This window comes from Akebia trifoliata, chromosome 2 (genome assembly GCF_017979445.1).
Source record: "Akebia trifoliata isolate Shusen 1 chromosome 2, ASM1797944v1, whole genome shotgun sequence".
Classification (NCBI taxonomy): Eukaryota; Viridiplantae; Streptophyta; class Magnoliopsida; order Ranunculales; family Lardizabalaceae; genus Akebia; species Akebia trifoliata.
In genome coordinates, this window is record NC_141376.1 from 3,701,291 (window position 1) to 3,716,804 (window position 15,514).

A 15,514-nucleotide genomic window follows, 5' to 3' on the forward strand; every position below is an offset into this window, starting at 1 on the left:
CTAGTTTGCATGATGGATGGATATATTAACATAAACACCAACTCCCAAAAACTATGAACTCAAAAGGCCAAAAATAATCCCTCAAGTTACATATGCAAGTAAAATTAAGAGTTTATCTGAGAAGCCCAAATCTCACTTTACAAGGTCTAGGGACATATAACTTCCCAAGAGACCAAATGAAGGTGGGGTCTCGGCAGCTGGCTCTACCATCTTCTGTGATATTATTACAGGTTCTGGCACATGGTTTAAAATCTTAGTCAAGATGGTTCATCTCGGCACAGTCATGTTGGTTCAGGGAGAATCATACAGCTTTAGGGTCGTCGATGTATGAACCACTCGACACACAGTACACTTAATGAAACATGGGAGTGACTTGGCCAAGTTGGTACCTATTCGAATTAGTGCTGCGGTTGGTCATTTTGCACATCACACAGAAACCTATCTTTACTCCATGTTTTGGCATCTGACGACTACGAAACAACGTGCATCAAACACAACCTTTCATGTGGATGACACTCTTAGTTCGAATGCTTTGCTCTAATTTTGGCACTTCCTTAAGGCTGCTCTTATCTCCTTCAACATCTCATCGACTTTGATGCCTTTCCTGCAAGAACATAAAAATGGTTACTAGTGTTTCATAGTTTAAGAAAACTAATTGGAATGTATGTATGAACTGAGTGGAAAATAACGATGTCAAGCAGTGATCAAGAGACCATAACTGTACAATTATCATACATGAAACGCTCCTGTAGGAAAGGCAGTTACGTAAGCTAATACTTCACATGGCCAAATATAAATTAACTTCTGGTTCATACAATACTACCCCCAGCATGAGTGAAATGACACGGCGAGCATTTTAACTACTGAAATCATCACCAAATAGGTAATAAGAAAGTGAAGTGGCATAAAGATTTATAGTGACTTACATGAAAATTTTACAACAGTACCTTGTGCTTCAAAGAGAAATAATAATAATAATAACTCACAATTTCTCTCAAATAGAGTGATATTTGAAATTTGATCCCATTTCCCATTTGGGTTTTAAAACTTACAAAAGGGCTTTCGAAATGAACATATGGTCATATTGGACTTTTAGAGGTTCAATCACCTTTTTTTTTTGTGAAGAACATTGGTCAATTTATAACCACCTTTAAGAAAAAGAATGCTTGACTACAGAAAAATGCATTCAAGAACATGAACAACATAGTGAAGATTACATGATTTATGAGTCAAAACCCAAAACAAAAAGGTGAGCCTATCTAATAACAATGGAGACTAACTGAAATCACAAAAAGGTAAGGGGAAGTACATATATCACAATTAAAGGATAATGAACTTACAGAACACTAACACCCACAACCGCAAGAGGACGTGGATAGTCCTCAATTTGTTTCTCCTTCCTATCTCTATTAACAGACCCAAGAGAAACCAGGTTTTCATGCTCACTCTCAACTGGTGATGATTGAACCGTTTCCTGAAAACTAGTTTCTGGCTTTGAAGGTACATCACTGCAGCCAATCGTTGAAATTTCTCTGGCCAAATATGGCAACCTATCGCTTGCCTGAAGAACAAACCAGGATTGATCCTACAATTTAGAAAATAATAAAAGAAATAGAAAATAAAGTGCATAAAAACAAGTTAAACAATTAAATAAAATGAATCATTAGCTAAATAAGTAAAAATACTGCCACATACCTGTGGAAGGTCAATCTTGTTTAACACCACAACATACGGTCGTTCAAGGTATTCAGGATTGTACATCCGCAATTCCTGCAAAATAGAATGTTCTTCTAATTTTTACTATTAAACAGAAAGAAGAAAAAAATTGAAATGGGGAGTGCAACTTCATCAAATAATTGTTTCCCAAAGAAAGTAATGAAAGTGAGAAATGATTCTGGACCAAAGAAAAAGTATACAAGAAGGCGTAACACAACTAAAAGAAAATAATAAATGCAGGAAGCAGATATTAAAAGATCTGTACAGCATCCCTACGTTCATAGAGGCTGTATTTCTCTTTGTTTCCCTATGTTTGACTGGCTCTAATGTCATGAGAATATAGGAAGGACTACAAATAAGATGCATATTTTAAAGCATGAAAGACATACATTTAGAAGATCGTTGCTTAAAGGGAAAAAAATTGTTCATTATTAAGAATCTTTTAGAGGAAAAAAAAGGATCATAAAATATATCCTCACATGAAAGGGCATAAATAACACCAGGTCAAGTAGCAATGAAATAGGAAATACCATCTAGAGCAGTACAATACAAATAACAGAAGACAAAAAATGGACTCTCTTATCTCTGTATTTCAATGGTCACTTTGATCATCTTTTATCATCTTTAATATTACACATTTTAAACCTTTCAAAAAAATTGATTTTTTTTATACCAAAGAAGAACTTCAGTTTAGCACAACAAATTCTATACATGCAAGAGAAACAAACAGAAAATAAAGCAAATAATAAACAATATGTAAGGGGATGTATATGCTTCTGGGTTGATGAGATTATACTTCTTTCACAGTTCTATAATCCTTTACAGGGTTCTCAGTGGCAGCATCGACAACATGAACTAACATCTGGGTCCTCCTCAGGTGCCTCAAGAAATTTCGACCAAGACCCTGCAATTAGAGGAACTACAGCTTAACCACTAACCACTTTAGAACCATATTGTAGAGAAAGGTACAAAACATCGTGCAATACCTTCCCTAGATGAGCACCTTCAATGAGACCAGGCAAATCTGCTAATGTAGCTTCAGATGAATACTTCCCTGCCCCCAAGCTAGGGTCGCCATCAAGGCGACCAAGGTTCGGCATTAACGTCGTAAAAGGATAATCAGCAATATCAGGTTTTGCAAGGGTGATTGCTGCCAAAAGTGTTGATTTTCCAGCGTTTGGAAGTCCCTAGAAGAAGAAGAAGATTTGAAACGCTCACAACTTGAAAACTATGGTCCGACTGTAGTTAATCTTGATCCAATATTCACTCCACTCAATATTAATTGATTTCTCAGAGAGAGAGAGAGAAGGGGGGGGGGGGGGGTGTTGATAAAGGGGTATTCTGGAGATTTTAGATTTATTTTATGATTTAACCCCAAGGGGTTGTCCTAGTGTCCTGTGGCAAGCCGAGCCTTGATAAGCACCTCAAGAAGGGTAGGTCAAGTGTTTGAAACCCCACGAAACAATGAATTCCTTGGGGGCCCTCCAGGGATGACTCAACCAGTTGCACAAAGGACTTTCTGAGGGGGCGGTGTACGTGACTGTGGGATTGGTCATGGTTGTCAAACCAGACCATCCGTACCCCTTTATCCCCCCTACCCCCACACCCACAAATTCCCAAAAAAAAAAAAAAAAAAACCTTCACCCATCTAAAGGATCCTAGCTATCGAAATTAGAATCTGCATCTTAATAGTATCATAGCCATCAAATTCATCTGTCATCAGATGATTATAGCAGGGTGAATTTTGGCTCTGTGCTACAACAAAGGCCAACCTAACATCTAAGTAGTCTGATGACCGTGTGCAAGAAATATCCTCATAGATGCAGAAGAAGCCTGGACTTCTCGCCCAGATTCCATCTTCACTTCCAACTACTGACAGTTTAACTTCTGTTAATATCATTGGCCACAGTAGTGGTTTATCGTCTTATAAAAGTCGTAGAAAACCAAAAAAATAAAAAAGTACCTTACTGTTTTGGAATTCAAAATGCAAAAATTGCAAAAGGTAATTAAAGCATAACCAGAGCTTACCACTAGACCAACATCAGCAACTACTCTCAATATCAACTCCAAACTAACCTCCTCACCAGGCTGACCAAGAACAAAAACCTGCAATATATGGAGAACAGTTACTTCCATTTACATGATTAAAGGCATAAGTGGCATAAATATTAGTAACCATGAACAAGCCTTCTCACTGAAATCTACACTTTTGTGCTAAAGTTCGTAATAAGTTATTAGATTTTCTCCTTTGTGGCTTCCCAGAAAATTGATAAGATTTTGTTTAGATATATTGTATTAAAAATTAAAGCAAGGCCTCTGATATGATCCACATATAACCGGTCCCAAAAGCAGTGACAAGTGAACATCAACTTGAAAATTTAGTTAAAACCCGTTCAATCATTTAAACCATTCGAGCATGCTGATTAAACCAGAAAAAACCACCCCAGGTCATACGGTAATTGTTTTATGCTTTTATAAATTAGTTATGGTTATAAACATTTAAATATGTAAATCTGACTCACATACTCAATGTTGTTAGCATTTATGGAATGACATAAATCTTATTTTTCTTCCTCTAGAGGAAGGTTTGTTGTATATTTTTAACAAGTATAATTTTATTAGAAAGAGAAGAAATGGAGGATGAGGTGGCCCCCGAAGGTACAAAGAAAACAAAGGAGAAAAGAAAAAGTAAAACCAAAGCTAGGAAAAATAGCCCCACTACATTACCCCAAAGGTACTTGATGTGTCACGAGTGTGTTTTTGTGCTTTTTTCCATATCATTTCCTACAATACCAGTCCATGTTTTCAATGTCTAGCAATAAGTTCCATAATATTTTTTAAATTCTAATAGAATTTGCAATATTTCTCATTGACCAATATATCTGCAAGCAACATTTCCATTCCCAAGGCAATAGAAATGTAAACTTAGAAATCAGATCTGACAGGTCAGTAAGGAACAATTTAAGAATATGGACACAAGCAGGATATATATATATATATATATATATAGAGAGAGAGAGAGAGAGAGAGAGAGAAATATGGCAATGAAACAAATTTCTAGGGATGGTCGTTCAATTTCCATAAAATGTGATCCAAGAAATCAGAGTCAATATGGTAACAACAAAATTTTGACTTTCAAGCGCATCAATGACTTTACCTTATCATTTTCATCTCTCAAAACGTTTGCAGTTAAAGCCATCAATTTTTTTCTTTGGTGCTCAGGCATTTCTAACAAGCTAATCTGCCAAAAGTAAATCAAAAGATGAATAGTAAATCATGCTTGGTCACAAAAGCGCAAGTGCAACAAAACACATAGCAAGCACTCCTACAAATACAACTGAGGTGACACAAAATAATGGAATCTCAACAACCAAGCCATGTTTCACAGTTTACTTCTAATTAGCTACAGGAGCCTCCAGCAATGACAACACTTTAAGAGATGCTTCTTATTAGTTAGACAATTAAAACAAGGAAAAAAGAAAACCCACACACACACACATGCACTCCCACACCCACATTAGGTGCCCACACACACAGAGATACTCTCAAATTGAGAAATCAGTCATGCTAATCATAGATATATTATACTTCAATCCTCTTAGTGATAAAGATGACATACCCCTCCTTGACCACCCCTTGAAACCAGAAATTCAGCACCTGGACGAGCTAGATCCGCCAGAAAAGTCCCTCGCTTACGCTTTACAACTGTACCTGTCACGTGTTCACAAAATACAATAGTAAGAGACAATGTACGGAGGTGGCATTATCAATTCTATTTTTCATGTTCTTTGGATTGTCTGAAAACTCATGTGAAATATATCATCCATATTTATAATATAACGCACAGACCTACGGGTACAGGAATACGCAATGTCGGCGCAGCAAATCCATCATGCAATTTGGAAGTCAAAACACCCATAGCATCAACGTTTCCCCCACGCTTTGCATTGTATCGACTCTTCTTGTGGAATTCCAATAATGAATCTGTTCCCTCGTCTGCATAAATGACAACATCGCCCCCATGTCCACCCATGGGCAGGATAAGCGACCCATTTGAATCCTTTTTGTATGAACTTCTAACCTTCTTCTCTTGATCATGCTTTCCTTTAGACTTCGAAGGAACTTTTTGGTTGGGCATACTAAGAATTGCACCGTGGCCTCCATCACCTGAACGAACGGTGATAACAACTTGATCGAAATACTTGTGGGGTTCTTTTATCAATGTGTAAGGACTAGAGGAAGGTGACTCTTTGACCTTGGCGAGTTTACACTTGAGAACACGGTATCCGATGTTTTTGTAATGGTTTCCCTCCCAATTAACTCTGCAAATAGAAACTCCTTCCAACAAATTACCAATATGAAAAAAACCCAACAAAAATAAAATAAAATTACATAGTTATTTAACATTGAAGTAAGACAACAACATGAAAGAATAGGCGAACAATTGTACAGCACCGACAATTGGTATAAATTTTGGAATTGAAATGCGTTGAAAAAGAGACAAAATGACAGTTTTTATTATTCTACATGAAATTAACAAAGAAAAAAAAATAATTCAATAAAGCAAGAACTTTTCAGTTTTTAGATAGGTTTTTCACGGAAGATCATTTCCAGTACATAAAAAAAAAAAAAGAGCAAAATGAAAAAAGGGTTTGAGAATTTCTTCTAGTTTCTCTAATGGGTTAATGGGAATTAAGGAGATAAACAGAAAAAATCACCCATTTTACTCGAAAATAAAAGAGAAACAACCACTCAAAAAGGAATAACTGGAGTTAAAGTTTAACTATAATTTTTTTTTTCGGAAACTATATCGGTATCGGAACAATGATAAAGACGATTACAGTCAGTGAATATCTTATAGTTCCTCTCATTTACTCACATGGAATTAATTAGGGAAAAAAAGAAAGAAACATGTTTTATTTATCCATTGTGCTTGAAATTAGCAAAGAAATCCAGCTTAATCCAATAGAGAGTAAAAACTAAACCTAAAATTGAATTGGGATTTTCTAGTTTCTGCTAAAAGAGTATTTTGAACTCTTTGAACACCTTTTGTCTTGAAACAGGAGAACCTTCGAAACTAAATTAAACACACACACACACACACACAGAGACAGAGAGAGAGAGAGAGAGAGAGAGAGAGATTAATACCTCTTAATAGGGAAAAGAAGACGAGTTGTGCAGAGAGAGGCGGTGGAGAGATCTGTAAGAAGTTGCAGGTTCAGAGACGAGGACGACGGATTGACCAGATAAGCCATTCTCAGCTTTTCGGTAGTAAAATAATACGATGAGAGAGTGTGTGAGAAACTTGGAGCTAAATCTAATAAACCATTAACGAATAACGATGCCTCGAAGTTTGAAAAGTGAAAATGGCCCACAAAACTGGTGCACCTCTACGTTTTTGTGAATATTTTGAGATCCCCTGAGTTTCCAAACTGAAGATATGCCCCCCTTGACCTAGACCTAATCTCGAAGACCAAATGAAAATGATCTAAATAAACCTCATTTTTAATCCATCGTCTTTCATCTCAATAGACAACACTTGGGGGGCCTTTGGATTCGATTCTACAATCTTTTGGGATGTTGGTTTGGATTGTTATATCGATTTTTTAAAATCAGTAGAGAAAATTAGCAAAAATCATAAACACGTCTCACTGTGTTATGTCGTGTTTTTGGTGCTAACAGCTTGCAGGATTTTTATAGATTGGTTCAAGTCTCCTTACTTATAATAATAACAAAAGAAAAAAAAATAAAAAGAGAAGGATTTTTGGTCTTCAATTATTGTGTAAGAATCTTTTGGTCATGGGTTCAAGTCCTATTATCAAAAAGAATAAAAATAAGAGTCTTGATTTTCTGACGTCTCCTTTGACGTACGCTTTCTGACATGGCATGATTAGAATCATAGATCTTTTTTCTCAAGATACACAATTGCACATCCCCATAAATATGTGGGGTGGTGCATCTCAAGAAAAATATCTATGGTTCTAGAACATGCTATGTCAAGAGGCATTAGAAAATCATTATTCTAAAAATAAATATAAAAAAGAAGGCATTTTGGTTGGCAAAACACTTTCTTATTGACATAGTAAGATTTAAGCCTTACTAATTGCTCAAATGGATTACCACATTAGCAATTCAACATCTTAACACTCTAATTTTTATCGAAAAATTTAGATTTAGGAGAAAAAATTATTTTTAAAAAAAATCTTTTGAGACTAATCCAAGATTTTGAAAATGAATGACTACCAAACTTCCACTTAACTCCCAAACTTAAAACTAAAATTCAACCTTGAAAATTAACTTTTTTTTTAAATTATTTTTTCCAAAGGTCATAGAATTTCATCCCTACAACTTGAAGCTTTGAATCATGTTTTTTGATGCTATTTTCAATTGGATAGTTTAGAATTTTGTCCTCTACCCAAACATATAATATGTATTATCGTTGAAAATGCTATTTTTAGTGGATAATTTAAAAATATATGATTTGAAAATTGATTAAGTAGTTGTGTTTAACCATGTTTACATGAGTAAGAAAGTGATAATGAGGTTTATAACCTAACTCTAATACAACACTAAATTTTCTTAACTCATCAAATGAGGACACATTCGTGTTAGTTCATTTCTATTTTTAATTCTGACATAAAGGGCAGTATGTATTCATTGTGCTTTCTACCCCTATGATTTTTCCTAATAAAACCTTATCAAAACCCTTCTCTATCTAACAAGGTCATCCAACATCGTCTCTATGGTGATATATATTATAAGGTTTAGGGTCTCGATTACAAGATTCAAACTTTTTTTCTTACATATTTGTATCCCATTATTAAAAAATATAAAAAAAAAATTCAAAAATAGTATTAACCAAACAAGATTCCGATATTGAAAAATAGTTTATACAATCTGATTTTAAGAAAACTCAAGAATCAAGTTCTACAATTCGAATCAAACACCCCCTTGATTTTTCTACATAAATCATAGAGAAGGTTCCAACTTCCAACAAGAAAGATGGAGGTGGAAAACTTATCATGTGATTTTGAAAACTCTCTCTTCTCGGAAACCAACTCTCTCTCTCTCTTGCAGAAAAGGAATCTTCGTCTCATATGATTTTCTTTGAAAAAATCCTACAAGAATAATATTACCATATAAAGATATTTAATGATCATCTATTTTATTTAGTATGTTGTAAAATTAAGTTCAATAGGAAAATATATTTTTTTGTTCGATCAGTGAGCAAACATGTGTTGTTAGAGCAACTCCAATGCGTCTTTCAAAACATCTTCCATTTCCCACAACTGTTTTTTTGGAGAACAAAATCCTCTCCAATGGGTCTCCAATCCAGTCTTCTAAAATCTCTTCAATTTTAGAATTTCAAGTTTTCAAACTCAAAAATGGAAGATATGTGTAGGTGCTCCATTTTTTTTGGCTCTAAATTTTTTAAGACAGTTGGGTAGGATTTTCAACCTATTGGTTTTATTTTAGTTTTGTATTGCATAAAAAACATTAAAATATTATGAATCACCATTTTGAAAGACATGATTGGAATGCAAACACCTTGAAGAGTAAACTTTGGTGGTCCAAAATGCTCACATGTTCCATTATAGAATATCAAAATGGAATTCCCCTTGTTATACATTCGTGACTATTCAATTTGTGATACGGAAATAAAGTTATCGCATGGTCTGTATTGCATTTTCTCCATTTACAGTGGTGCAATGGTTATAATTGTGTGTGAATTCCTTACCAAATTTCTCAGATAAGGCCATTGTAATGATGATCATTCTTTTTCTTTCTTTCTTTTTTAAATTTATTTACGTCCAGAACTACATCAATTTGAAAAGACAATCGATTAGTGGTCAAATCTGATTCACTTAAAGTTGCTGCAGTGAGTATTTTATTTCTTGATTTAGTTATTTAGTATGATATGATATATAAAGCAACGCTTCCGTTGTAGTCTAGTTGGTTAGGATACTCGGCTCTCACCCGAGAGACCCGGGTTCAAGTCCCGGCAACGGAAATTTCTTTTGGCTTCAAACAGCTTGAAATAGAAATTAAATTGTCATCCCAACTTTTTTTACTCAACTTTTATGAACTTTACGAACATCACAAACTTTGTGATTAAATAAAAAAAAATATATCCTTGATTTCATTTGTAAGAAAAGATAATGAGAATACAATTGAAGATGACATTGATTTTTTGGCTTTTTGGGGTGGGGTGTGTGTCATTTTCAGTTATTAATACGTTCGAATCTTGGGGTTCATGGGGTTAGTCATTTTGTGACGCTAAAAGAATTTTGTGGAGAATCGCTCCTTTTGCGATATATTGGGGAATTTGATTGGAGCAAAACAAACATATCTTTGAAGGAATATGTGATTCAGAAGACAACATTATAATGTCTATTTTGGGGTTGATATTCTTTTGATGCAAGGTATTTAAGAAGTTTAATAGTGTGTCCTTCGAAGACTTTGTGGTTGAATGGGACCAAGTTTGTAACATTGAAAATATTTGACTTTAGATTCTCTTGTATTGTTTCTTTTCGTCGGTCTTCTCGATTGTCTTAATGAAATGACTTTTATCGATAATAATAATAAAAAAACATTGATTTTGATCAATTGATTAATCGTAACTTAAACTCCTAATTGTTATCTTTTTATAATTTGAGCAATATTAACCTTGATTGTATAGTAGACCTATGATTACTTGTAATTTAACACACGGTTTGGTGATTTGTTATTGTAATTTAACATGGTATTTGATTATATATTGTAATTTAACACCTGGCAGGAATAATTACATGGTTCTAACCCTAACTTGATTTTTTTTTTTCAAATTGTTTCCTAATTTTAATATATTTTTCAAATTTTTCCCTTTGCCGACTTATTCTTGAATCCAGACTTGGTGACTATGTTAGAAAGCACACAAGAAGATAACAAACTAATCCATATTTTAGGTGTTAAAACATGCTTTGATGCCTAGAAACATATTTTGATGATTAAAAAAAAATTGTTTTTGCTTTGCGTGTTCTGAGCACCAATGGATTTTGATAGAAGTCCATTCATGTCTCAACTCTTTGACCTCACTTCTTGTCATGAGTGACTAAAACAGTTCCCCACGACACAGCCAGAACAAAACCAAACTACCATGAACTTTGTTTAAAAAGGAAACCAAAGCCTCCTCCCTCACCACCTCAAGTTTGATTTTGTAGAAGTATTTGTCGGAATCCATGTTATTTAAATATTTCCCAGTAATCTTCCATTCTTAATGTAATTGGAAAAAGTTGAAGAGGATTTTTGTAAGTCAAAGCTTGAAGAACTATTGAAGGCATATTCGTTGAAATTATGGAAAGAAGAATGAATGACTAATCTTGATCACCTCAAGCTGAAAATCTAACAAAGGTAAAAGGGTGTGTGAGTGTCCTTGGTCGGTTGACCGACAAATGTTCAGGCAACTGAATCTTTTCAATTGACCAAACCCAAAACTTCCATATCTCCTCATTTGGTTCACTCGATCGACCGAATCTAAAACTCCAATACCTTCACTTCGCGTTCACTCGATCAATCCTAATTTGTTTAGTCGATCGAATGCTAATTTTCCATATTATTTTGACCGAATCTTGATTCGTTTCTAACAACTATTTGTGAGAGATACTCCGTTTGATTTAGTTTTTGATTTTTTTCTAGATTCTATCCTAAAAGATTAGGGTTTTTCTATAAACCTTATCCTCTCTTCCTTCTGTAAAAAGAATAGATTTTTGACAGACGACAATTAAGTAGAACACGGACATATTTCAAAAAAAACTCTTGAGAAAATCATTCTTTTATATCTCTTCTAGTAAGATTTTTATTTAGAAGCATAATGTCATAACAGTGTGCCCGCTTTTCTTTGTATACAATTATTAAAAATATTTGAATAAAAGACATCAGCTCAAGTTATTGAGATTTTCAAGAGTGGAGTAAGAACTGCGGACACTAAATCACTGTAAATCTTTCTCTCACTCTTACTCTGCATTTTATTCTTGTGGATCTGATTGTATGTTGCTTGATATTAAGATTGGTTATTTAAAATAAAATAAAATGCGTAGAAACCTATTCACCCAGCCCCCTCTCCCCCTCCCCCTCCCCCTCCCCCTCCCCCAGTTTCAGATTCACTCCTCCACGGCCCTTTACCAAGATAATGTGATAAAGAACATTTTCCCTACACGTTACACATCATATCCACCAAGCAGAAATTGGGTTCCATTTCGCCACCAGACAAACAGCAGCTGTTTATTGGAAGAAAGAAAGAAAAAACTGTCAACAAAAACATCTCCAAACCCCCATCGATCAGCTTAGCACTGTTGTCTACCCTCTCAAGTATGCTACAGAGCCCCAATTTTACAGAATGAACGACACATTGAATTCCAAAGACAAAATTCTCCCTATACACATGCCTCATTGACTTACTGTGAAGTGCAAAAAAAAAAACAGAAAATATTTGTGTTGATTGTGAATGAGCAATCTTAGATGGGGGGATTCACTATGGGCTTGGCAACCAACTCAGCTACTACAATTAGAGCTTACCAGCCGTCGGAAACATTGAGCAGGACCAGTAAAGAACTGCCCATCCCAACCTAGGAATTGTTTTCACACCGTCTGCCCGGACACATGGAACTGTCTAAAGGACGGCCTGCTTGTTCTAGCATTATTATCGGGCAAAAGCGCTTAAACCATGCAGAGGAGGAATTTTTTTATCCCAATACAATGGCGAGTCATGGTGAAGTTCACATTAAGCACTGCAACAACTCACGAGATTGGTACAGAACCATACCTGCTTCGATGATGGCCAGTTAGCATACCAAAATCTTGGTTTAAATTCTTGAACTTCGAAAGATAAAAATTCACTTGGAGAGAGGTTTCACATGGGCTATACTGAGATACAAAATAAAGCTTCTCAGTATCTAACAGATGTTCAAATAACCAAATTGAGATAACGATGAACCAATTCTTGAATTTGGACATTCTCTCATAAACTATACACTTGATCATGAGAGTACTTAGCTGATTCTTCTGTTCTCCGATTCAAGTATTTCAATTAAGCAATAATGTCTTGACAAACAAAGTAAACTAAACCATGCTGATTATAATATCTACTTAGCATTCCTTAACCAACAAGAAGCACACAAGGATCAAAGCATCACAATGCCTACTGTGATTTCACTTCGACACCCAAAAACAAGATGAAAAGTAAACCAAACCCAATTCATAAATCTGAATAAAAATAGGAAATGCCCAATCAAATATTCCAAATGATCAAACAAGTATTCCTATTAGACCCTACAATGCTAAATATGGAATCTATTAAAAAAATCACTTGCTTCAAAGCATTAAAATAGTACATATCAAAGTTAGGAAGTTAATAGATATAAACACCATTATTAAAACACAGTTCATTGGCTATAAAACAAGCAAAACAGATATGAGATGATTAAGTCAAAATCAAATTACACATTCAAAATGTACAAACTTATAAATTCCTTACTTTACCAATATGCATCGATATTTATATCAAGATGATGGGAACACATCTTTAACAGCGGATGCAGCGGTCAAATAATTAAGTGTATTTCTCAACGTCTCCTTCTCCCTCTTCAATCTCGTCGCCGTATCCTCCAATTCTAACAACGCTTGCTGTTCCCTTGGTGCCCCTTCGAACGTACTCCCAACGAAGAACGAGAACGGTGTTGGAAACAAATTCCTTCTCAAATCTTGGGCTTCTTTCTCTGGTTTCCCATTCAATCGATTCGACAATCGAATTACATCCTTCATATACGTCTCCACCTCATTCGTTAACGCGTCCAAATCCTGATCCCCATCGCCTGACGGTCTGTCCTCTAACCAAGTCACTTTAGCAACCAAGTAAGGTTTAGTTCGAACAAGATTGGTGACTCGAAATCGCTCCTGGCCTTTACAAATAAGAAAGAATCGATCATCGACGAGACGTTCGTGCTTAACGACCTCGCCAACGCATCCGACGTCTGTGGTGCCGGTAGCGGTGTCGGAGTAGATGACGCCGAAACGGAGATCGGTTTGGAGGAGAGTGTGCATCATGATTCGGTATCGGAATTCGAAGATTTGTAAGGGAAGGATTGCACCGGGGAAGAGGACGAGAGGGAGAGGGAAGAGTGGGAGTTCAACGGTGTCGTCAGATTGAGGTGGTGGTCCGGATGTGTGGTGTTTTTCGGGGAAAGAGGAAGCGAAGCAACGGAGGAGATTGGGTTTTCTTCGATGGTGATGAGATGAATCTAGGGTTTTGGGTGGTTGTGATGTTGTTGGTGGGATTGTGGGTCTAGGGTTTAGGTTTGGGTTTGGGAAGTTAGGGTTTAAGGAGGGTTTGTAATTGAAGGTGGAGGTTGGAGAATGGATGATTTGAGGAATAAAAGCCATTTTGATTACTTTCTAGAAGAAAAAAAAAAAAAGTTGGGTTTTTTAGATAAGAGAGAGGAGATGCAAAGAAGAAGAAATGAAGAAGAGGAGTGTTGTTTACTTGTTTATGGAGTGAGGAGGGAAATACTGAGAAGATTTTCACCAAATCTAGTGGTTTTAAAAGAGAGAGAGATAGAGATAATGGAGTGAGGAGTGAAATACTGAGAAGATTTTCACCAAATCTAGTGGTTTTAAAAGAGAGAGAGATAGAGATATTATGGATAAAGATAGAGATTCGTATTTCGTAGCAATCAGAGAGAGAGTTACGGTGTGCGTATATAGGTGGATTGGAAGTTTCCACGTGGCAAAGAATTAGCTTCGTTGAGCTTACGTGGCAGGTGTTTCTTAAAATCAGGACTCTTCATAAAATTTGAAACACCGTGGCCACAAATCTAGTTTATCAGAGAGTGAGATCCAATGGTAGCCTCTGTGATAGAAGTCTATTGGAAAGGGAACGTGCAATGCACGTGATATTTTAAAAATAATAATATATTTTTTTTCATAGATAATAGGTTTTCTTATAAAATTAATATAAAAAATTAGAGAGGGTAACAAGTTTAAACTAGAAAAATAAAAAAATTATACATTACATAAGCTTATCTTCCAGTGGACCAAATCTTTTTAAATAAATTTTTTTAAAATTAAAAAAAAAAAATATTTGGGTGATGTAGACATACCAATCTACACTTTAGTGAATATTTAAGGAATAATGTTAAAGTGACATTAATATTGTACCTCATATCGCACATTCTCACGTGTGAAAGTATGTATGAATCATAGATGATTTTTAATAAGATGGTACCTCTACACTTTCACATCCAAATGTGTGATATGAGGTTCTTGAGGTTACTCCAACACGGCTCGCATTTAAGATGCCTTGCATTTTCAAGCTGATAACATATTCTCTAGTACTCAAGTTATTAAAAACCTAAGAAAGTGACATAAATACCTTTATCGTACACTTCTACAATAAATTATTTTAAATATTGTGGACCTCAGCTTAAATCCATGGTGTTGAACTTCTTTTTGATTTTTCTATCCAAAGATCTGTTGTCTCACTTACTTCTACTAGCGTTTTTTTTTTTAATCTAAATGTTGAAGACAATGGTCATAAGATTTTTGGATAAGATTCGAAGATGGGGGCATTTATATCATCTGAAATTAGTCTTCTCAAACAAGACTGGTGTCAAAGGAGTATTTCTAAATAATCACCTAAAGTTGAGGGTATATCTAAATCACCCAAAACATTTTGAGAAAAGGAGAGAAAGGAACTTAAAAGTTTAAACGGAAGTTTGGCACTAAACATCCAAGAAACCTCAAATTACACGATCTTTGACACAGA

At 35.2% G+C, this 15,514-nt stretch overlaps 1 protein-coding gene and 1 non-coding gene across 3 annotated transcripts; one reads left to right on the forward strand and one right to left on the reverse strand.

Annotated features, from left to right (window-relative positions):
- Positions 1-31: 31 nt before the first annotated feature.
- On the reverse strand, positions 32-7,070 carry LOC147408867 (putative GTP-binding protein OBGC2). 2 transcript variants are annotated; one of them, XR_015171845.1, is made up of 11 exons: positions 6,865-7,070; positions 5,566-6,038; positions 5,336-5,427; positions 4,874-4,957; positions 3,745-3,822; positions 2,703-2,903; positions 2,513-2,620; positions 1,696-1,770; positions 1,341-1,561; positions 720-863; positions 32-604 (listed from the first exon to the last, which is right to left on the reverse strand). XR_015171845.1 is itself a non-coding variant. In XM_086423024.1 (10 exons), exons 1-10 carry the CDS (start codon positions 6,969-6,971, stop codon positions 538-540), a joined length of 1,506 nt encoding a protein of 501 aa, XP_086279150.1. In that variant the 5' UTR covers positions 6,972-7,067; the 3' UTR covers positions 32-537. The 2 variants fall into 2 exon arrangements, 1 of the variants encoding a protein (XP_086279150.1); XM_086423024.1 differs by lacking the exon at positions 720-863 and having other exon boundaries at positions 6,865-7,067.
- Positions 7,071-9,654: 2,584 nt separating this feature from the next.
- On the forward strand, positions 9,655-9,727 carry TRNAE-CUC (transfer RNA glutamic acid (anticodon CUC)). The gene has a single exon. It is a non-coding gene; the product is annotated as a tRNA-Glu (tRNA).
- Positions 9,728-15,514: the final 5,787 nt, after the last annotated feature.